Raw genomic sequence first — 24,906 nt, 5'->3', positions numbered from 1 at the left:
TACAGCTGATGACCATTTTAAGGGCTTCCCCTCTCTATGATATATGAGTCCAAGAGTAAAAAAAGAATCTCAATAAGGCTTACCTATGATGAAGAAGAAAAACAACAGCTGCGTGCCTTGTTATTGGACTTTTAAATTGTATGAAAGCATAATAGGTATACTTTAAATAGTTTAAATCATGTAAACCTAAGGTTTAAACTCTTATATGGAGGCACTGTTGACCGCCGCTCCACCATAGCAGCCATAGTCACCCCTCCTTAGCATTTTTCACACCTAACCAACCCCAGAGTGGGGCGTAGTTCAATAGTTTGCTGTCTGGAGTCTCCCCCTTTAGAGTCTCGATAACCACGGCTCAGGCAGTTTTGACAGTTACAAAAACCTTCACACATACACAACTTACAAAAAGCTCAAAAAGAGCTTTGCCACCTTTGGGGAAATGCCCACTTGGGCCTGAACTCAACAGTAGGGGGTCAAAATTCTTGAGCAGAGAGAGACCCTTCTCAAATTTTCACCTGTGTTTTTTCTTCTAGGCCCCATTTGCAACCAATATAGATTTCTCATTAACACTAAAATAGCACCAGCTTTTCTTCTGAAACTAAAGGAATTTCATTTTCCCAAGAGGAAGAAAAAGAAATAACACTGACACACAATCCTTCAGTTCCCTCATTTTTCCTCTCTAGGTCTGTCAGGAGATGGGTAGGATGTCTTTATGCTCAGTGCCAGGGGCTCTGACAATGATATGGTTCAGGTCAGAGAGAAGCTGTGAAAAAGAAAAATTACGTACAACCAGATAGAGGCTGAGAAGGGAAAACCATAAAATGGGAAAACAAATATGGATAAACCAGGAAAGAACAGAAATATCAAAGAGACTGTTGTGATACAGGAGCCTGGAGGGGCCTGATGAATGCAGGGCGTGGTTGATGGGACCTGTGCGTTTGGTGTTTAGTTTTACGCTGCCGTATTTCCCGTCTTTTCTTCGACTGAAAAGTAACAGACATGAATTCCTTGTTGCAACAGACCATCAAAGTTTTATTAGTATTAGTCCATGAATTTCACTGAACTGTGCACATTTTCTAGGGTTGGACAGCAGAAGCCTGCGACTATTTGCGCAGTCAGCTTTTAAAGACAGGGATTTTACAACATCCCTAAAAGAGTTAATGAGTTATTTACCCTAGCTGGCCTCCATAACTATGCTGCACTACTAATGATATATTTTAGAGTCTGTGCGGCTAGAAGTAGCAAGAAATGACTCATATAGTGGAACAATAACGGCAATCAATGGCCCTCCTGACCTTACATATGACTTCAACTGTCACATGAACTGTCTGAATCAAATGGAGGCTTTTTCCACTGTTTTATACACACATGGATGAACGGAGAAAAGAAAAAATGAATGTCACTATTGAACATTTATTAAAAGTGCCACTTTTTTCTGTCACAGACGCACGTGGATAGGGTAGGCACTAGGACCTGCTGTGAGCCAAACAGCAGGGAGGAGAAGCTTTGGGACTGTAAACTTTTATAGCAGTCCATTTCCCAAAGAGTGTGGGAGGGAGACAGACAGAAGTGGATGGCCCAAGACCTGGATTCACAGCTTTAAAAGTAGGAGCGGGATTTTGAGTTTGGGGCAATTCTTCCCCAGGCCTGGAGAGAGTGAGGTGGAATATAGCAGACTTTCTGTGGAAGTTTTTACTCAGTGGGGAGAAAGAAAAAGGAGCATTAAAGGGTGGTGAGTCCTACCTTGCTTTTTTTTTTTTGCTTTGTTTTTCTTTTTATTAAACACTGTAAATATGCGGGGCGTTTATCCACACATGGCACAGAAGCAGAATCTATTACAGAAACTCTGAGAGCATGTTGTTAAATGTAAGTTGAGCCTCTAAATTGAGATTGAGAACAGCAGCAGCCACTTTTCTATAGAGAGGGGGGATTTCAGCTGACTGCAACATACATGAGGCACTATTAAAAGTTTACTGAGATAATGTTGCTGATGATTGCATTTCTATGTCATTTTAATGTTGTGAGCCGGGTACAGAGGTTTTTCAGGTATTTGCAGATGCAAAGATCAAACGGAGGAGGACAGGGTGTAGAAAGAAGGAGAGAATAGAGGTGAGGAGTAGAAAAAAAGGGGGTTCTTCAAACTTCAATGGGAACCCGTTTACTGTTCAGAAAACTCCTGGGACATCAGGTTACCTTTTCTTTTTCTCCCTCTCTCTCTGTCTCTTTCTCTTTTTTCTATCTGTCGTTCTCTCCACTCATGTTACACAATTCTCAAAAGACTTGCAGATTCTGATGAGCTCCAGTGTCCAATATGAAGCATGTTGAGGGTGTCCTCACACCTGGGTGGGGCTTGTTGTTTATAAGGTGTGCTACTAATCATTTTTTCAACTCTTTAAACTAAATTTTTAAAATTGTGTTGTGTATGCGTGCGTGTGTGTGTGTATATGCAAGCAAGCGTGGGTGCTAAACACAGACCTCACGCCTGCCACTCCTACGAGGGAATTCCTTTCGGGGTTTGACAGGAGAGGAATGTCACAGTGAGCCAAAGATTACACACACAAACAAACATGAAGCAAATCAACAGTGTCACTAAAGGCTTCACCTTTGTCATATACGTGTGGCTCTCTGTGAAAAACACATTCATTGGTTCTAATATAATGTGCCGAGGATGCTGTTTGGTTGTGGTCCATAAAATCACCAAATATCAACACTGATATATCAATATAGGTATCATATAGATAGGTGTTATGTTTTGTCACCCACCAACGTACCTGTATTATCTGCTTCAGCAGCAGTGTACTGTATTTATGCACCTTTGTGTTAGATAATAAAATAAAAACAGCTGAGGTTACTGCAGATTGGAACGAGTAAAGAAGTAAAGTTTCTTTAAAAACAGTGAAGTTATAAGTAAATGGCTGATGTTACTGGAGGGGATGTGATTGCCTTCATCTCCTCTCTGTTGGCCCTCTGTTGGCAAAGTGCTGCAGCAACCTGACTATATATCCTACATGACATGCTCTTCTTTATGGTTAACGCAGGAGGAGTCAGCCAAGGCTTAGTTAAAATGAATGTTTTGTAAGTTAAAAATAAAAATAAGATAGGCCGTAGTCAAACTTCAGGTCTGAAATGAGTTTTCTCAAGCAAAACAGGTTCTTTTTCTGAAAGGGAAATCACAGTAACTGTTATTACTGATTATATCTAGAGTACGCCTTGTTGACCTAGCTGCCGGTCTGCCATCTATGCAGACCGACCTGGACACTTGCTAAATTTGTAAAAGTCCAATTTATGACATATCTCTCTTTTTGCTTTTACCTTTTTTTTCTCTAATAATTAGAAAACAAAAGGTTTTCCTGTGTGTAACTGTGTTTGCAATTGAAACAGAAATGGTTTTACCCTGTAAATCTTTCAAACCTAGCAATGCATCCAATGCCAATGCTAAAAACAACTTAAGCCATATGAACTACCGTTCGTATATGTATGGAGGGCAGATGGACAGTGCTGTTTTCCCCCGCAGACAAAGATGTCTGTGATTATTCATGACCCTCTCAGGTTTCCCTTTGAAGCTGAGTTACAGCTTTCCCTATGTTAGCACCAGTGTGTGCAGTTGTGTATGTGTGCATTAGTGTGTGTGTGTGTGTGTGTGTGTGTGTGTGTGTGTGTGTGTGTGTGTGTGTGTGTGTGTGTGTGTGTGTGTGTGTGTGTGGGAGGGAGAGCGTAACAGAGTAACTCTTTACAAATGAACAAGTATTAAACTACTTAAACAGTGAAGAGGAACATATTCATGTGCAGCAAAGAATGGCCATAAGGAAACATACTGTAGAGTGTTTTTATGTCACAGCTATTTACCCAGAAAAAAAAAATAACCGTGTTGACCTTTTTAAAGTTACAGACCAGCGTAATACATTTATCCCTTCTTGTTCTACATGCTGCATTTTTATCATTTTGTCAGTTTAAGACTCAAACACCACTGACAGCTTGTTGCTCTGCTTGCTATGTGGACAAGTGACATAATCTGAATCTGCAGTCACTCGGATTTTGACAAGAACAGGATCCACCCCTGAAACACATAAAGGAGGAGATGATGTGGGCTGTCTAGACTGAATGGTTGTATAGGACACCTGGGCAAGGGAGAGGCTGTGACAGCACACCTGTACTGTCAGTTTATCTTTGATTCTTTAACCCGAGGCCAGCGACAAACAGCTCTTAAAGTGACTCTAGATTTGCAAACACCATAAAATAAACATAATTTTAGTTGGGTTTTCAATGAACAATGAAAATTTTTATTATATCTCTTTTGATGGACATCTTTATTTAAATTATCAGTTGCACTTTGATTATTAATGTGACTAAACTGTGTGCCAAGCATTAGGATTATTCATGCAGTAATCTGCAGGCTAATATAGGATGGGAGTCATGTGACGCAATTTAGGTGACGTTTTAAAACCCACAGCTTCATGCTACTTCAGTAAAAATACCGTATCACCAGATTACACTCAAGTACTACTTGCAGAACTAGAAAAAACGGGGCGGTGCCAGTTGGCAACAGAATATTTAAAGGTTTCTTCACACTGGATGATAATGTCTTATCAGACCACAAAAGCTGGAGGCAGAATAATCACAATCCTTAATAATCCTCAGTGGTTAATTGCCCAATTAGTGACAGGTAGAGATTTTCAAATACCTGCATTTACACCTGCCCACAAGCATTATCTGCACACCTGATCAGCCTCTGAATTGCTTTGCAAGCCTTTTCCATGCTTCATGATTCTTCATGCATCCTTTAGAGTAACACTTTTCGTAGCATTACACAACAGGTAGTAAAATTAGTAATATTGTGTGTATTCTAAATCCTTATGTGCTACAGTGTGGTGAAAATATATCATTGGTGATGTGAAGATGAGATTTCTTGATATAAAGGCTTATTTGATTATTTTACCATAATTTTACAATTTAGTAAACTAGTAGTTTTAAGGTGTAGGTTTTGTTAAAACTGTTTAAGTCAAACTTTGACTTTAAAAAATGAATCTAATAACTAAAATTTATTAGGTGAAGGAATCTCGTTTCTTTCTCTATGAGTGATGGTTATGCTCGATAAAGCAGAAGGAAGCATCCCTCTTTCTCGATAGTTCATGGGTCAGAATGTAAACCCAGGGCGCTGGTTATCTTTTGGGTCAATACACAAAGTCGGGTGAGAACATCTGGCGTAAAGTAAACTAGTCGAAGGGTCTGTCTGAAATCAGTGGGAAAGGTAAAAGGTCAGAGTTGGAGGTTATACCTCTGTGCTTGTGTAGGAAAAGCGGGATCTGGAGGCCACTGCAGGTCAGAATCCCGAAGGAGCTCTGAGCAGAACAGACAAAAAATATATATATAAAATATCGGAAATGTAACATCAGCTTTCTGCTGTAATTCTTGTTGACATCTCTTTTACAAACATCTTCTCACAATGTTTGGAAGGAAACGTGTTTAACAGAAATCTCAGCTAACATTGTTTGACATTTGTAACTTACTGGATTTGAACAGGGCTCTTGTCAAACATGTGCAGGATTCTTTATATGGACCTGGTTTTCTGCCCCTTTGCGCTGCACACAAACACGCTTCCGGACTTTTCCACAGATGAAAACTGAATCCAGTTGCAATTCTGTGTTGAAGATCTGATTTTGACAGGTGCTGCATCAAAGGGTTATGTCTGTGTGCTCTGATCTTATTTCTATCTCTATTGTGTGCATAGTACTATATATGCCTACAAAAAATACATCTAAATGTACTGACATGCCTGCTCATTCCACATAAATGCCTCTGTGACTTTTAGCTATGGCTTACTCTGGTTTCATGCATGTGCACGCAGCACAAACACAGTAGCTGAAAAATGGCCTTTCTTACAGCTATAATAACAGTGTTGTGGTCTTAATCTGTTGACTTTGTGTTTGTCTGATGTTGTGAATTGTTTCACTGCAACTCCTCGTTAGATGTGTGTGTACATTTGGATTAACGTGATGACACTGTCTCACTCTCACTTTCCTTTGCCTTTAACCCAATTGGTAGTTTAACTATAGCTTGTCTGGACATGAAACTTGCTCTTGTTGCCATCAACAGAACAAAATACTTGGTCTCCTCAAATATTTAGATTCAGTACAAAAGCCTCGTGAAAATAGCCTGATAGTTCACAATAGACCTTTTTTTGTAACAATGTTCTTTTTTTTACTCTACACAAACATCTCTTCTTATAAATTTTAAAGTGATACAATTTTCTCACCTGGCTATCAGAAGCTATCACAATACAGAGTGTAATAGTAACGGACACCAAGCCCAGCAGTGGGAGAATGGGGTTTGTCAATGAGTATTCACAAAGCGCATGTGTGTACATGTGTATGTATACATGTTTGTGTTGGATACCCTTCAAACACATAGACACGCCTTAGCCCCAAGGATACAAGCGAAGCCTCTCATTATGCACTCATTTTGATTCTGCCGATTTCAGAATGCACAGAATGCATGAGGATGAGCCACTGGCTAGTCGTAACAGATTAGCCTCCTGCACAGCCAGCAGGAGTTAACAAGGTGTTGTTCTACATATAGTTGTTTCAGCCAGACAGGATCCTGCAAAATACCAATACATCAAGGACTTTACAAGCAATTTTCTCTCCTCCAAACTATCCGTTTTATCTGTCATCGAGTTTTGTTGCAGTTAAAACTCACGGATTAATGGTGAGTCCTCAGGACTTTTGGGGAGTATGACGCTGCAGGCAGCAATTTCTCTCTGCTAGATTCTCTTTTAAGCCTTGTATTAAGCTCCATAGTAAATATTCATTTATCTAAACTCCTGTTCCAAGTCACTTACATGCAAAAAAAACATACACACACATAGAGCTGTGCTGGAAAGTAGCCACTTACTCTTTCACCAGAGCTCTGCTCACACAGTGAACATGGCATGCTGCTAACAGACAGAGGATGGGCCTGGGAGGTCCCATGCAGACAGGTGTTAGACATCAGCCAGAGGGGAAAAGTGTGGGAGGGTCAGGAAAGGAGGGAGATATGAAAAGGGAGATAGGGAGAGTGAGAGACATAGAAGCAGAGAGAGAGAGTGATGACAGCACGATGTGGAGACCACACAGAATAGAAACTGGTTCGGTCAAATCTTTAGTAAGAGGTATCATGGTACAATCAAACAAACACTGGGAGGGACAAAAACAAGATTCTTTGTACAATCTTGAGCAGATTCAGTGCACTTCTGACAAGCCTGTCTATAAGAGTGCAACAACATGGACTGCAGTAATCAGTGTTGTTTGGTTAACTAGAGACGAAGCTGGGTATCCTGGTTTTCATAAAGCTGGCAAAGTTCAGCCTCAAATTTGACTTTTTTTGGATGCATTAACAATATACAGCACTTATGCCTCCTTCAGACATCCACTAATGTCTTTCAGTCTGACTTAATGTGAAAGTATCTGTTTCATGTATGATTGTGCGTCATAAACACGTTTAAAAGTTAATGCTGCAGCCTTACTAGATAAGAATAAGAAACATTAGAAATAGCCACAGATTTCTTTTAAAACCGGCCCAGTCTGAGTGCCTGCCATTACAACAGACAGGAATGTGCTTTTTAACAATTTTAGCATTTTAGCACAAACACTAGAGCACAGATGGATGGTAGTTCTCATGCCTTGCAAACAGGCTTCCAAAAATCACCTAGTTTCCCTAATTGCCCCACAATGTTACATATATCACAGACTGAGATGTTAATAAGATTATTAAAGATTGAATCAGAAACTAACAGCACTGTGTTTTTCATGCAGTGAGTGAACCTTTATAAGCTGCTGTTCACTGGCTGTCTGTTCCACTGGACCAGGCGTATAGCAGTTATCGGTTAAGAATAAAACCATAGCTCCCAAATTAAAAAAAAACAAACCCCAACCTAATGCATATTTACCAAACCCAGAGTGAGCGCTGCTTTCAAAAAAGTGGGGCCAGTTTTTTCCTTATTATTATATTATTGCTGTCTTTTGAGGTGAGTTGGGTTGTGAACTTTCTGCCATTGTTACCACAAAGTTTTTGATTAAGAGTCACCAGTCAACAACCCTCTGGCAACTTCTTGAGAATAACCTGTATTTCTTTACTGTTTGGCGTGTGGTTGCTAGGGATGGGTATCGTTTAGGTTTTATCCGATACCGGTGCCAAACCGGTACTTTTGAAACGGTGCCGGTGCTTAAACGGTGCTCAAACCAGTGCTTAAAGAATGGAGAACACAAAATTGGTCCTAAAACCTCTCATGTTCAGCTGTTTTTTTGTAAAAAGATAACAATGTTAGCCTTTTCTGCAGCTATGGGGCATATATGGCATCACTCTTGGTTGGCAGCAGTGCTTAATCGATGGAAAAAACACCAATTTTGTCTAAAAACCTCTCATGTTTAGCTGTTTTCCACTTTTTCTTTGGTCATTTTAGCCTTTTTGGCCAGGGTGAAGGGAGTATCTGCCATCAAACAAGAAGACAGCCGCATGTAGCTATGATGATGTTTGCTAGTTCACCTTACATGCATTAATGTAATAACGTGGTTAGCCTACTCAACGTAAATTACACACGAACAACATTAAGCTACTCACGCAGAGAAGAACAGCTGCTGCTGCATCATCATCATTTCTGCTACACTGGCAGGGCTAGGGGCCAGAACTCTCCTCTTCGGGTTTTTGGGGGATGTTGCTAACTCCGGGTCTGATAACAGGCACCACACCCGCAGTAGATGCACTCGGTGTGAGGTCTCGCAGCAAGCTATCAAATACGGCGCATTTCTCGGCTTTTAAAAAAACGCTATGCGTCGCCAGGTGTTTCATCGGATTCGAGGTGTTACCTCCTTTGACAGTATCACAGTATCAGCTTAAACCACTTGTTGCTGCTGAGTTTGCTCTTTTGCTGTGAAGTACAGCCAGACTTTGACCGCTTCGCTTTGGGCATTTTTAATCTGTAGCTCTGCTCTAAAAGAACGTACGTACCTGGACCCGCCTACTACGCTCGGAAACGTAAAATGATTGGCTAGAATCTAAAGTGTATCACAGCTCAGGGAAAAAAAGCACCGAAATAAAGCACCGAAATGTGCGCTGCTTTTCGGTCTGGTTACTACAGTTTATGACAGAACCGATACCGGTACCCATCCCTAGTGGTTGCTGGGGGTTGCTGGGTGAAATTAGTCTCAAAGAGAGTGCTTTTGACTGCTTTGCTAACAGTTTCACATGGAGGTTTTTGTTCCATATACAACTTTGGGAACAATTTCACCTGCAGACTACAAGCAACCTCCCACAAACGCTCTCCAATGAGTCAGAAAATATAAATTTAGGTGTGTGTATATGGGGCTTAGCAGTTGATTTCACAGTGACAGGAACCATTCACAAATGATCAGGGAATTTCCCTAGCAACTGGTGGTTGCCAAGCACTTGCCAACCAGTCTCTAGGCCTGTGTGACTGGGACCTAATGTCATGATCCTGGGTCCTTTTGTGTTTTCTCTTCGATTTTGGTTCTGTTCTTCCTCTGGTTAGTGTTTACTCTGTTCTGCCCGTGTGTTCCTGTATCTAGTCCGCGTTTCTTAGTTTGTGTCCTTTCATGTGTAAGTTCCTGTTTTATTGTGAAGGTCTGCGTCTTATGTGAGTGTTTTCAGTTTGCCTCCCTAGTCTCGTCATGTTAATCACTCCCAGCTGTGTTTCCCACCTGTGTGTAATCTCCCTGTGTTCTCTGAGTGTATTTAAGTTGTGTTTTCTGTCTTAGTTGCTGGTTCGTCTGTGTTGTTTCCCCTCGTCTCCCCGTATGTATTTCCTCGGACCTCCCTGCATCTTCGTTTCTGGTTTGTGTTGTTAGTTTCCCCAGTTTAGGTTTCCGGTTTCATGTTCACCCACCATTGCTGTTTGTACCCACTCCTGTAAATAAATACTCACCTGCACCAGAGCTGCCGCCTTTTGGGTCCTTTCTCCAACTCCACACGGCTTGCCCCGGCAAACCGTGACACCTAAATTGTTTCAATATTGCCTTTTTATTAAAATCTATAAAATATAACACAACCATTAGGGTAATTTTTGCATATTTTGCTTCTTTAGCGTCATGGAGCAATATTGGTTAACACTTCACCCTAGACCCCAAAAACAAAAGCAATTAATCAGTTAAATCTAAAAAGTATTATGAGAAAGAAGTGGAAGGTAAAACTATTCAGCCAGCCTTTCAGACTGTTTCCTCTGTATTTGTTGACTATGTTTTAAAATTAATTTGAATTAAATTGAAGCGTCATGAAGGGATGCAACCAGAACTACTTTCCATGTATTAAAGTTTCCTTTTAGCTGTCTGTCAAACGTGAGAACTAGTTGTGTTTCCTGTGTCGTATATGCTACCATTACCAAATTCAATTAAGAATATTTAGAGAAAATCTTGCGTGCATATCTTAATGTTTGACATAGCATATACTCAGTCTTGCGTGACCACACCCGTGCTCATGGCGACAGACAGACCGCAACATAAACGGTGCGTAATGGAAAGTTTTAGTCTCTTAGCAAGCACATCTGTCTATTTACGCCCATGTTTCACTTTACGTTGCGCTGAAATCTACCTGGATGACTCACTCGGGGGTTGCTCAGCTGCTGATTTGTTTACAATACCATGAGGTGGCAAAATTACACACATTTGTCTCCTCAGATACTGCTGTTAAAAATACTCTGCTAAAGGTTTGAGCACTAAGATTCAACTTCTTTACTCAAGTAGAAGTGTTGAAGTACAGGCTCTGGAGTGTAATCAAGCTTTGGAGGACATTGCTACCAGCTGGTTCTGTCCACCAGTGCAAAAGTTTTGGCGCGAGATATGTGAAGACTTATCAAAGTGTCTGAAATGTAACATCCCAACTTCCCCCTTAGTGTGTCTACTGGGCAGCTTAGATAATGTCACTTCAGAAAAGAATATAGCCCATATGATCTTCACTGCCCTATGCATAGCCAAGAAAACAGTCCTCATGAACTGGAAAAATAAAAATAATCTTAATTCTAACCAATATAGAAATTATCTATTAGATTACATTAGTCTTGACACAGCCTCTGCCACCACATTAGATCAATTGCTCTGGGCTCCTTTGATCAGCTCCATCACCTAGTGGGGGTGGGGGGTCATAGTTTGGTCCCGCCTTCACTGTTGTGATTGGTGAGGGGGTAGGGACAGGCTTAGGGCGTCGGGGGGTTCCCCGGAGGCATCTTCCTTGGGGAGCTCAACCCGGGGTAGCGGTCACGTCCGGTTGGGGGCTCTGTTGGCTCTCAGGTGACTGTTTCCTCGCGGCTGCGTGCAGCGGGGCTAGGGGAGGGTCTGTGCTGACGGACGTGGGTTACTGACCTGGCAACCTGGCTGCCCCTGGGTGGGTCCGGGATGGGCGTGAGGTTCTGGGGGCGCTCCGTCTCTGGGCTGGGGCCCGGGCCGGGCCTCGGGGGCTTGGGTCCTGGTTGGTGTGTTGCCGGGGTTGTGGGCGGGTGGGTGCATGGGGGCCCGGCCCTGGAGCAGGGTGCCGCCGGTGCGTCGAGCCGCCTGGGGGGCTCTTCAACTGGTGGGGGGGATGGTCACATCTTGCAGGAGCTTTCTTCTCTTCAGGAACTCTCTGCAGGAGGGGGAGATACAGGAGAGGTGGAGGAAGATCTCAGCCTGGGCGTTTACCGTCTTATGTAGTCTGGAAGATGTGTGGATGGTGGGGTGGGTGCAGTTTTCTCTGTGGTGGGGTTGGGTGGACTGTCCAGGGCTCTGTGGAGCCGGGGGGCGCTACTGCACTGGGCCCCGGTCTGATGGGCCTGGGCCCCCCTTCCCTGGCGGGTCGCGGAGGGTGGGAGTGCCTACTGGGGTCAGCGGGGGAGCTGGCCCCAGGGAGGGGTTACCTGCCCCTCCCTTCCTTCCCTCCCCATCTCCAGCTGCCTCCCTCTTCCCGCTCCTCCACAACCACCCACACATGCAGGGCCTTGGAGTGGGGGTATGTCACCAGGGTGCAGAGGAGGCTACCCCCCCCCCCCCCCCCCGTCCCCTTCTGGCTGCCTCTGCCTCAATTTTATCCCACAACTTAGACATTCACATTATTCACACTCTCATTACACATACATATAGGATCTTGGGGGTGGGCACAATCACGGAGTCCAAATCACCATCAGGGTGTATACCTCACCCCTGACGTCGTTGCCCACCTCTCAATTTTAAATACACTTAGTCATTGAGGGCTAGCAGGAGGGACTATGCGCTTACCTGCTGCTCCTTGGCAGGTAGCTCCATGCCCTCCTGGGTTTTAATTGCACCTTAGAACACATATGCATCAACACTACAATGAGCGGGTGGAGGGAGGTTTGGAGTCTTCTCCCACCCCCGTTCTCTGCGGCCTGCTGGAGCGGGAGGGCTAGTAGGAGGAGTTGGCCGTCCGACTGCGGTCTGGGGTGTGGGGCCTCCCTGCTGCTGCGGAGTCGGGGTGGTCTGCCTCTCCCCACCGCAGGGAAAAGGGTAACACCACCTGGGTCTGGGTGCAATTCCCCCCTCCAGGGGCAAGGGTTCCTAGACCCGGTTTGTAGAGTACGCTTGGGGAGTGTGATTGTGTGTACAGCGTCTCTTTATGTCTGTCTCCACGTTGGTTGAGTGTGGAGTGAGTGCATATGAGAGCATGAGGGTGGGAATGGATGTTTGTGTCTGTGTGTGCCTGTATGTCTGTGTCTATATGTCAGGTTGGGTATCAGACGCCACCTCTCTGGGGACATCTCAGGCCCTCCAAGGTTTGGAGGCCTATCTCCACCCACCACCACTTCCCCTGCCGGTGGCGGACTCCCTCAGGTGTCGGTGTGTTGGTGGTTCTTTGTGTCTGGGGGTGGGCGTCCGGGTACACACCGGCTCACTCCTTGGCGGCCGCTTGTCGGGGCCTGGGGCCTGGGGCTCGCTCGGGCCCCTTTGGAGGTGGGGTGCCCCCGGCCTCTCGGCCTGGGGCTCGGTCACTCAGGCGCAGCTGGGGGCCGGCGGAGCTCACGGGCGCGTCACTGCAACTCCCCCTGACTTCTGCTCCGCGGCTGCTGGGCGAGCCCTCATCTGGGACTCTCCTCAGCTCTTACTGGGACAGTGGCGCGGCTGCCCCTCTGTTGGTCTTCCATGGTCTCTTGTGTTCTGGGGGCCTCTGGATGTCTGGAGTTTTGATCTCCTCCATACCCGCTTCACACCCTGGAGGACGGGGCTGTGGCCCCCCCACACTCCCTAGCAGATCATTACATGGAGAAACCTTTGGAATGCAAGCATGCTGATCCACACAGGTATGCACACATGGGTATTCACAGACGCGGACTAAAGCTTTCTTGGCTGCTGCCTCAAAGCACACTGTGCGCTGTCTATCTTGCGTGCTGCACAATATCGTTTATTATTTAGTAAATATTGATATCTATGACTAGCTAGTTTATTGTGATGGTGCTTTGTTTTCTCTATTATTATGTTGCTCTTTGTTGTTTGCTGTCTCCTCTGTTTGTTTTTTTTGTTTGTTTGTTTTTTTTTTTCTCCATACAGGTGACCCAGGAGTTCTTTTGTTTTTTTTTTCTCTCTCTTCCCCCCCTTCTCACCGTCTCTTCTCCCCTTTGGTTTACTTTCTTTCTCTCCCCCTCTTTCTCTCATTCATTCCCCCTGTCCTATTTATTTAAAAAAAAAAAAAAAAAAAAAAAATGACAAAGGATGAACTGAAGCTCTGCCATCACGTAATGTCGCATACTGCTGTTTCTGATGTCATTTAAAAAAAAAAAAGAAAAAAAAAAAAAAAAAAAAAAGAAATACATTTTGTGTACATTTTGTGATCAGCTGACCTGTGCTGGTGTTTTATGTTGTGATCGGCCAAATGAATTATTAAGATATAAGCAGATCTTATAAGAGCCATCGTCGCTGATTCTCCAGCTTTGACAGCATAGATCTAGTATAAAGGCAGAATTCAGTGAGTTAATCTAATCAAAAACATCACCTTAAATTTAATTTGATTTGTGCAACCTTGATGTAACATAACACTGTCCATGAACATCACAGCTGCTCCGCACATTCGATTCAGTTCAGTTCAATTTTATTCATGCAGCGCCAAATTACAACAACAGTTGTCTCAAGGCGCTTTATATTGTAAGTGCCACAATAATATATTACTGTAAACTTCACCGCAATCCTGAAAACTAACCAGTTTAGCCTGCTCTCTCCCTATGCAGCCTTTGAATAATAACAAGTCAGTATACTTCAGTTTCTTTGAAGTATACTGACTAAGTTTTTTTTCCCCTTCTTGATTTCTTACTCTTTTTCATATTTGTCACATTTAAATGTTTCAATTCATTAAAAGTAAAGATAAATGATGATTTCATTTATTGAAGGAAAAAAAGCTGTCCACACCTACATGGCCCTATGTGAAAAAGTAATTTCCCCATAAAGCTAATAACTAGTTGTGCCACCCTTGGCAGCAAGAACAGCATTTAAGCATATGTGATAAGTGGCAATAAGTCTTTTGCATCACGGTGGGGGAATTTTGGCCCACTTCTTTGCACAGTTGTTTTAATTCCATCACATTAGAGGGTTTTCAACTATACAGACGTGAATTTATTGGTGTGTTTCGAATCATTATCCTGCAGCATAAGCAAAGTGCACTTAAACTTTAGAGCATAAACTGATGGATATTCTCCTTCAAGATTTACTGGAAGAGTTCATAGTTCCATCATTAATGGCAAGTCATTCAGGTCCATGTCTGACGGTGGGTATGATGTTCTTTTTATGAAATGCTGTGTTAGTTTCACACCAGACCGAAATAGTGCGAAAAGTTCAAATTTTGAGTTTGCCAGTCCACAGACAAGACGGACCTCCAAATATTTACCCAAATTTTTGTGCCTTTTTCTTTGTTCTTCTTATCCATAAATCATTAACACTAACTGTGAGTGCTGTTCACCACTGTTCCACGTTTTCTCCATTTATAGATAATGGCGCTCACCGCGTTTCACTGGAGTTCCAAAGCCTTCGAAATGACTTTGTAACCTTTTCTCAGCTGTTCTTGAGTTTCTTTAGATCACTGGATTTTAGTCTAGTTAACTCAAATATAGTGAACACATATGTAACAAAGCAAAAATCAGAAAAGGGACAAATACATCTTCCCAACGGTGCATGTGTTTGTATTGATATTACAAATATTCATATTGGAAGATGGATCAAGTCAGAGAATTTTTTAATCCTAAACCACTCTTTGCCATTTTGATTAGATAATACACGTTCCCCAACTGGACGAGTAACAGCATGAGTGAAACTCTGCATAAATGGTGTTTGAGTTTTACTCTAACAATAAAGCTACAATATGATCTAACTCAAGCCTGAAACTGCTGGTTTTCTGTTAAAGCTATTGAGAGAAGACACAAAGTGATGAAACTCCACGTTTTCCTTTCTTTTGAATGCTTTGTAACTCCCCATTGCCTTTATTTCCTCCCTCTGACCCTGTCCTTGAACTCTTCTTTGTCTCAGTGTCTGTTCCACTATAAACTTGTCCTTCCTTACTTTGCTTCTCACATGCTCCTTTATGTGTGTAATTCTCTAGATATCTTATTGCCCATATGCATCCCGCCCTCCAATATTGCTGCCTCTCCCTATCCCTTGATGTATCTGATTCCTTCCTCTCCATCCTTCTGTCTTCATCGCTGTCTGTGGCCAGACAGGCATTCTTGCCTCTGGCCCTCCTCATGTCTCTGTGCTGCTGTGGGATTTTTAGATGCTCACCAGGAAGGGGGAGTTATTACCAGAGCCGAGCCAAAAGATTAAACACTTGTCACGAGAAGATTGTTGAATGTCAAGGTCATAAGAACTAGGGTTCTGGAAAACATGTTAATCATTGTGTTCATCCTGACTTCAAGGCTTGGAGGATCAGCCTCCCACGTCCACTGGTCCAGTGCAGGGAGAGGGTGGGTTGATTGGGGATGGGCCCATTATGTGGAGAGAAAGAAAGGGGGTGAAAAATGGAGAGAATGGCTTTCACTAACAAAACTGTGATGCTCTGACTGAGGTTTTGAGTGACTTCCAAAAAACTGTCATGTCTTGAACTCGGCTGGAATCGAACAACCAACATTTTTAGTAAGATTATAGAAAGTAGTTGAGCAGTTTGGTCAGAAACAAAGTTATAAAACTTGCTTAATACATCTCACCGACAGCTGAGAGAGTGAGTGAGCCAAGATTTTAAATCTTATTGAACAAATTCAAAGCTGTCTGGTACTTGTTATTGTGAGTTCAAGAATTGTCTCCTCAGCGGCTGTGGTCTGAGAACACTTCGGCTTCATATTTTGCTCTCAGAAGAAGGTCCAGCAGAGTTTGGCGATTGTACATTAAGAGAGAGTTGACTCTACACTGGCGCCACTGTGACTTAAGTGTTTGCTTAGATGATCACATATTACTAATTCCTAAATGAACTTAAGTGACAGAGTCGAGGCCACTCTCCCTCCCATTGATCGCTGGTCGGTGCCCATATACGCCATCATCCATTTGATTAAACCACTTCCACTCCTTTTAGTTCGTCCCAGCAATCACTTCATGTTTCTCAGGGGTTTTTGGCACTGTGTGCTGGTACCCGTGATCGGCCATCAGCTCAAAGACCTCCTGGCAAACTTCTCGTTTCGGGCTGCTACCAATACTACCATCAGCCACTAAACACAAAAACATCTGCATCTCATGACGTCTGGTGATGTCATATTTTCATATCAACTCAGCTTACTAGGAGCAGGTACTGAAAAAGTTTCACCTAATGGAAACCGAGTGGAGTCAAGCCAGCCTAGAAGGTATAAGTGGAGGAGGGCTGCTGGTGTTCATGCTTTGTATCACAGGCGAATCACTCACGTTGTTCATTAATAAACAGTTTTGTTGCATGCTGACATTAATCTGATATTTTCATTGACAGTGGAATAAATTTTAGCCCTGTTTGTACAAACAAGCTTCGATTTGCTGCTTTTGCTTCCAAATTACTGCTGGAATGAAAGTATTGTTTATATTTTAGGTTCCTTTCACGAACGCCACAATGATTCAGTCTTTCTATTATGATGAATCAGTGTTCGACTTACTGTAAGACATCATGTGACAACAGTGGAGCGGTTGACGTCGCACTGCAGCCACGTCTTTGCTTTGTCTCAGGTTTACCCGTAAATAAAACATGACTGTGGAACAAATGTTGTCAAGAGATGAAATTGAATGTGTTGCTGCACGAAGTTTCGGCAACAAAGACTTTCAGGTCCAACAGTATAGGAAGAGCCCTGGGATTCTTGGAACTGTTGTTCAGTATTTTGGTCGCCCTTAAATGCCCCGGGGCTTTGTTGCATTGTGGGAAGCTGTGACTTAAAGTCAACATAAGTATGTTATTGCGCCTATATTCTGCCGGATACACTGTCAGCTTTTATTTGTATGTATTTGTATTTGTATCCTCTTGACACAACACTTTGACATCTACTTCTCTTGAGTAGTTTAATAAAAGTGTAAAAGTGAAGCCATATGCGGACACAAAGCCCAGTTATTCCAGTTCCAAGAAAAATTCATTCCACAGGAAATGCTAATAGAAATCCTGTTGTCCTTGTGTTTGGTGAATATAAAAAAGTCAATCACTTTAAGGCTTCTGAAGCAGAACCAGTATATATATTATTTTATCCCATAACAAAACATTTATGTATGCTCTGACTTCAGCAAGAGTTGGAAAGAAGAAAGACCCTCTCCAGTTAGAGTCTATGGATTTTATCAGAAAATGGTTGCGTAATTTTCACCAAAGACGAGAAGATAATGGTCTGACCCTGTGCTTTGCACCTGCAAAGATGCACTATAGTGCTCAGATCTGCTTGCTGTTGGGCACAGAAACAGCCATGTACTCAGGAAGTTACCTCTGGCTTTTAACTGTGAGAGTAAAGATGAACACTGGGTCAAATTCCAGGAGAAAAAATTAAAAAAAATGGAGAGACAGATAAATGAGAGACAGACGGAGAGAAACAGAAACCCAGAAAGCACGAAACAGCAGGATGAAGATGCTGGCTCTTTGCCAGTTTGTTCCCTTTAGTTCCAACACCATGGCTCCCCTCTTCCCTGATATTCTCAAGATGCCCTCGGCAGACATACAGAAGCTTTTATTTTACAACAGCTGATGGCAAAAACAGCTGTGCAAAATAGAGTATATTCATAAAGAATCATTTAGGTGCTGTCCTTTGGATGGTTGCTTATCAATTACCATCCCCTACTGCCGTTGTCATTTACAGTCCTCTAACACTGCAGGCAAATGTAACTGAAATGTTTGCAGAAAGCCCAAAGCTTTGGTTTATTTAAGATGTTTTTTGAACTACTGAGCCAAATGTTCAGCTGATTGCCAGCATGCCTCTCTATGGCTGCCAGTACCATTTAAATGAACGCTCGGTCTTTTGATAGCTACTCATTTGCAGAGGAATACATTTTAAAGTTGTATGTGCTGTTACCTGTGCATAGTTAAACCCTTACATATTTTATTGTTGGACATAGTAAACCGATCGAGTGAATTCAAGTTCATGTCGAGACCTCATACTTTGTTTTTCCACGCTGTAGCATTTGCCAGCTCCACATTTTGCACACCAAATGTTATTTTGTTCTCCATATCTCGCATCGTTTGTCATCCCTGCGACGAGTAAAGTACTTTAGCAGGTTATGTGTGCCTGCATGTGTGACACTACCTGTCTCGTTCCCCCCGTGTCCTGTGGCTAAAGCAGCAAAGTTTGGTGGTTGAAGTATGTCTGATTTACAGCAGGTGCTATTGTTGTCCATGTAAATGTCTTTTTAACATAAAGACCAGGGGGCGGTGAGGAACAAGGGTGCAGAACAGTACGCCACACAGGCTTAAAAAATGGCAGCATCATAGTAAATGGAAAACTGAACTATCATTAAACTTCTCTAATATAGTTTGGTTTTTGTTTCTGTTGGTGGTGGCGGTTAAAATATATATTTTAAGTTAAACAATTAAATTCACTTGAGAAAATGATGGCTCTAAGGTTAAATGGCTTTATGCAGACAATTTGAATTACAAATTGGCAAAACTAATGCTTAGTTAAGACAACTTAAAAGGTAAAGGTCACATCTGGTATCAAGAATCACCAGATACAACCTGACAAACCAGGAGAGTGACAGAAAAAAGTGTGACAAACTGGGAACAAGTAATAAACAATTAATAAATAAGATAATATGGTTACACTGGTAAGATAAGTGTGAGACAGCAGTTTTAAGAGAAAGCTTTTAGCATGATGATAATCTTAAATTGGCAGCAACTGAAATCAGGAAAAGCACAAATGCCACAGAGAAAACAGAAAGAAGAAGTCAGCTGATCGAGGGTGAAATAACTCATAACAATGCTTCGGCTGAAATATGGAAGAAATCCACACTTTTAATGCGTAAGAGAGTCCAAACATTCTTTTAATTTTGGTGACTGCTGCACGTTTGCTGTGCCAAAAAATAGGAGTTTTAACGTGTTTCCAAGAAAAGACTCAGCCTTCCGAGAACCTTTGGGGAGTGTAATTTAATTGTTATTTTAACGCTGCATGACATCATTTTACGTGACAACAACTCGTGGCAGGTTGTTGTATCGGTTTCACATGGCAGCTAATCGAAACTGTGACACGTGATTTTCCTTCTGTAGGTGAAACATCGTGAATGGAAGCAGTGTAAGGATTATTTCGAAGCGTTATGTTATCGGCGAGTGTGTCGCTGTGAGGAGAAAAGTTCAAACTCTCTTACAACAGTGAGTTGTGACAAAAAGACTTTCATTTCAAACTTTCTCCAAAAAGCAAAACTCGTTTAGACTGAACACGAACTAGTCCAATTTTTTAAACACTGATAACATTTTTAGAGGAAATAAATATATCTTCAACATTTGGATGTGTGTTAAAGGAGAGAGCACGTTGACCTGGCGGTCATCCTGCCTGATAATTATTTCCAGTGGTTGACAGCAGGAGGAACTGTGCTCCACTGGGTTGATGAAAGACACAGAAAAGCTGTTTACCTTTCTCTGTTTTGCGCTCGGCCTCTTTTCTCTCCTCCTCCCTCTATCTCTGCCGCTGTCAGTCTCTCTTTCTCACCCCCTCATAATCTATGGCCGCTGTCATCGCTCTGAGAGAGCGGCGTGTGTTTGTTTGACACACTGCTCCTGCATATCTTTTAACAAGGACATGTCACTAATAACTAATGTATCACACAGACAGGAAGACACCCTCGCTAACTGTAAACTAACCCCGGAGTGATGGCAGGCGATGCTCTCGTGCCTTCTTGTTTCACACGAGTGTGTAATGCTGTAAACTGTAGTCTGATCATTAGATCATCTTGTGGACTAGCAAAAAAAAGAAGTGTTACAAAGTCAGTACCAGTAACTGCGTGGCTGGTTTCCACTGTCTTTGGCTACATATGTGGTCTCTAAAGTCTTTTTCCCTTCCTGTTGCCCAATGATTAGTTTTCTAGGTCACAACCTGGCAGCTGTGTGACTAATGTCATCTTTTCCACTTGCTTTCATCAACTTTGGCAGTCTGGTTTGACCAGGTAGTGCCATGTGGTGCGTGGAACCCCAGCATGTGAAAGTGATGGATGACTCAAGAGAAAATGGTCTTGATTTACAAAGCTGACCAATCAGCTTATTGTGAAAAAAGGGAAGCTCCTTATATTGATGGATGAATCATAAAAGAATATTGAACTACGGTTTTGTTTATCCACCAGTGTATTAATACAGCATGTGTAGTGTCTGGAAATATGAACCATACAGGGTCTGTCCTTTCTCTGGTTTGTGGTTTAACGGTTTTGGAATGCCTCTGTCATTACTTGGCCACAGGACTGTCTCCTTCTAGCTTTGCTGCTCTTCAAGGTACAACATTTTACTTTTTATCACTGCTGCAATGATCTTCCTTCTCTAGTGTTTGATGTAGGGTGTTAGCACCTAAATCCTAAATCTAGGATTCTTTTTTCCAGGCTCAATGTGGGCGATGTTTTTAAACTCCAGTGTAAAACGCAGTAGTGCTTACACAGAATCGTAAAACAAACAGTTTAGGGAGGAGATGTAAATCCTGCTCAACGTTCAGGAGAAACACCAGCTTGTGTGTTTGTTTTTCTGTGTATTTGTGCGAGAAGGTCAGAAGGATAGTCAGGCCGATTCTGATGCAGTGCCGAAGTAATTCTGTAAGTCAGAGGTGTTCTGCTCTGACCTGTGTGCTCATGCTCTGCAGTGTTTACGCTCCACCAGCATTAAACATAAGCCACATATTTTTAACATGAGGATCCTTCACCATAGGCCTTGCAAATAGTGAGCGGCACATCAACCTGGATCAATCAGCTCACTGCCTGTTTGGTCCGGCTCCATGTGTGCAGGGTGTGGGTGTTTAAGTGTGTGTATGGTTGTGTTTATTGAAGCTAAAATACAATACAAAACCAGTAGGTATGTTTTATAAAACTATAGCTGTTTCCATCATCCGTGATTACTTGATTGTTTTACTGATCAGCTGTCAAACTGACTTTTTGGCAGTGTTTGAATAAGTATTAACAGAAGACGTCGTAACAATAGCACAGCGTAAAAGTATTGGATGCTTGTTAAACGCTGCATTAAAAGATTTACACAAGTAAAGGGCGTGGATCTACTTTCAAAAGCTAACAATCACAAAAACAAGAGTATATGAAAAGCTTTGTCTAACCGCAGGAAAGCTGTAGCGTTAATATTTGAGTAAAGAGCAAAACTGCACCGAATACAGTACTCGAGTACTGCATCATTACCTTTTACAAAGCCAACAGCAGAAACATGTTTAAAGAACATTAAAAGTCAAGGACTTTAACATTCTTAGCTTGTGGGAAAATACCTGAAGAGTGATTTAAACTCTTTTAGCTGAGCTGATATTCCTAATGGGAACAGAGCCAGTGACATTTTGATATTTTTCAGCTGTTTGAAAGGTGGACGCTGGTCTGTTCAGACGCAACACTGACCTCTGCTGGTTATAAGTGCTACACTGCAAGGATTACAGCAAAACTGGTTTTTGCAAGAAAACTGTAAAATATCACGGAAAAAAATCAGGTTTCTTTTTTGTTGTTGTTGTTTTGTGAAGATTATCATATATCACTAATTGCTTTTTCTAACTTCCTCGTTTCTTTAATCTCCTTTCAAAAGGCTCCGCCTCCCACACCAAAGCAGTAAAACATGTTAAGTTAAATATTTATAACACTAATAAACTTGTGTTCCAGCACTAAGCAAGCAAAGTGAAACACCGACACAAGTTTAAAAAATAACAGTAATGCTGTCACACCAGCTTCCACTGACCTCTGTGACCTGCTGGGTGTTTGTCTGGAAGGAAGTGGGTGTATTCACACACAACGCGACGCTGTGCAAACGATCCATGAAAACAGCATTATGTGCATGTACACATACAGATGCATGGCACTATTTTCAGTGCATAGGTTCACTATGTAACGAGTAACACTGGATGAGGTGTTAAATGCCTCACATTCCAGTGTACGGAAAACGCAAGCTCTTAAAGTTAAACATGGTGAGTGTGTGTACACGGCATGAGATAAGGTTAGGTAATGATAAATTGTGTATGTCGGTAAAAAAAGGGTGGCAGGTTTGCGGGGCTGTCTAAATAAACGAAACCGCTTGTTAAGCATGTTTACATTCCTGATTGCTCTGAATGGCTTTTATGCCCATCTTGTCCCTTTGCAGGGCACTTAAACACATACTCCTTTTGAGTCGGAGGTTTGCCTTTAAGATTACTTTTCCTTTGATTTGGTTTGATCTGAAAAACGATAGCTCCAGATGTATTTATGAAAATGTCAACGCGTATTATATCTGACTAAAATAACATTTGCACAAGTATTTAGTGTGTTTTTTGTGTGTCTTTTGCAGAGCTGTAGTTCACGGAGTCCAGATGGCAGGCATGAGGGGCCCGACCTGCATTGGAGTCTGGCTCTAGAGTCCACAGGGGCTCACACTTCAACTGGACACATTCCACAGGTACCCTTAAACACTCACCAAGAGTAACACGTAAAAAGCAAGACATACTTGAGCAGGACCAAAGAAGTGCTCAGTGAATCAGAGCAAAAGAGTCAAACTAAGAACAGAACTAATGCCCCCTTAATGACAACGTCAATGATTCTGAATCTTAGATGTCACAAATGCACAGTAAAGGTAAAGTGTTACATTTTCCAAGTGGATTGCTCACTTAGAAACTATTTATCAATCCTTTCATACATTTTTCAGTGCATTTCAATTAGAAAATGTGTGAAACTTTTCACTTTAGACATTCATGTGACATTATCTCAATTGCGTGTTTGTGTTTGGTTTAGGACGTGTGCCCATGAGGTCGTCATCACTGGTCCTGCTCCTCCTGATCGGCGTCCAGGCTGTACTGAACATGGGAGGTGGATTGGCCCGGAGTGCCGGGGCACCCAACCACAAAGTAGGACAGCAGACGGCAGCCAATCACAGAGCAAGACAACAGCACACAGTAGCCAGGGACCATCTTACTGAAGAACACACTTCAAAGCAGCATCATAGGACCAGCCACCACAGGACCAAGAGGCCTCATCGGGCAGCTTTAAATGCAAAGGATAGGAGCCCTCTTGTTGGGCACTCTACGTTGGATTCCCTCCCTGACCCCTCCATCCCAGTGGTGGATCCCAAGCTCTTCTCCAAGAGACGTTACCGTTTCTCACCTCGTGTCGTCTTCAGTGAGGTTCCACCATCACATGATGCCCTAGAAGGTGAGGGCTATGAAATTGATGGAGTTAGAGGGGTGAGGGTAAGGCGCCGAGCAGGATCACGCACCATGCACCGAGGAGAGTACTCGGTATGTGACAGCATGAATACCTGGGTGAGCAACCTGACAAAAGCCACAGACATGTACGGAAATGAAGTGGAAGTGCTGCCCAATGTTACAATCAACAATGTGGTGAAGAAACAGTACTTCTATGAGACCACCTGTCGATCCCCTACTCAAAGGGGTTCTGGAAACGCAAATGGAGGGAAGCCGGGGGGTTGGGGTGGAAAACAAGGTTCCAAATCAGGCAACTCGGGCTGTCTCGGCATCGACAGTCGCCACTGGAACTCCTACTGCACCAACTCACATATTTTTGTAAGTGCCCTCACCACCTTCAATGAACAGACAGCCTGGCGTTACATCCGCATCAATGCCGCCTGTGTGTGCGTCCTCAGCCGGAAGTCTTGGGGAGGAAGACGGGGGCACTGACTGAGGCGGACGCCCGACCACCAGACTATGAACCGAGCACAAACATTTCTCATTAACAGCCACTGCAGCTTTATTGCTAATACTGTAATCCTTTCCCACACATCCAGACAAACACCCCCACTGACCAAAGCATCCAAACAACACACGTACTTAATGCAAACACACACATCCACACACTCGAACATCTGTCCAGCCCCTCGGCCCCCCGACCCTACCTCAGTCAAAGAAGTCCTGGTTGTTTTAAATTATGAGGACTGCATGTCATATTTATGGTTTATACAGTCAAATATAAAATTATATACCGTATGTGTATATATACAAAATGAATTCAAGCTTTTAATGTTGATGTTATTGTTGTTTTTGTGTTGTTCATGCTGTTATTTATTAAACACCTCAGTACTTGCCCAGTTTGTTGTGTCTGTTTGAGATCATGCTGACCGTCACACATCTGCAGGTCTGATCAACTCTGGTTGTTTTAACGTCTTTTAGCTCTTTGCTTTACAACTTTAGTTTCATTGTCTTCTGTAAACCATTACAAAATCCAACCAGCCGTTATAAACAGGTTCGATAAACTTTAGCGTTTAGCTCATGATAAATCCAAAAGCAGTAACTTTCGGGGAAACAAACAAGACACTAAACTTTATTTGATGTACTTGTGTTTTCTTTCTTTATAATCTTTGCTTATATTAAATATTGTAAGC

The 24,906-nt window shown here is 42.6% G+C and overlaps 1 protein-coding gene across 2 annotated transcripts; it reads left to right on the top strand.

Moving 5' to 3' along the window:
- Nucleotides 1-1,551: 1,551 nt before the first annotated feature.
- Nucleotides 1,552-24,604, top strand: ngfa (nerve growth factor a (beta polypeptide)). 2 transcript variants are annotated; one of them, XM_080899414.1, is made up of 3 exons: nt 1,552-1,729; nt 22,864-22,971; nt 23,304-24,604. In XM_080899414.1, the coding sequence occupies exon 3, from the start codon at nt 23,315-23,317 to the stop codon at nt 24,203-24,205; it is 891 nt and encodes a 296-aa protein (XP_080755540.1). In that variant the 5' UTR covers nt 1,552-1,729; nt 22,864-22,971; nt 23,304-23,314; the 3' UTR covers nt 24,206-24,604. The 2 variants fall into 2 exon arrangements, with proteins under 2 accessions (XP_080755540.1, XP_080755541.1); XM_080899415.1 differs by lacking the exon at nt 1,552-1,729 and adding an exon at nt 1,831-2,106.
- The last annotated feature ends 302 nt before the right edge of the window (nt 24,605-24,906 follow it).

This window comes from Rhamphochromis sp. 'chilingali' (genome assembly GCF_963969265.1).
Source record: "Rhamphochromis sp. 'chilingali' genome assembly, chromosome: 12".
Classification (NCBI taxonomy): Eukaryota; Metazoa; Chordata; class Actinopteri; order Cichliformes; family Cichlidae; genus Rhamphochromis; species Rhamphochromis sp. 'chilingali'.
The sequence above is the reverse complement of the archived record's forward strand: the minus strand, read 5'-3'. Positions and strand labels throughout refer to the sequence as shown.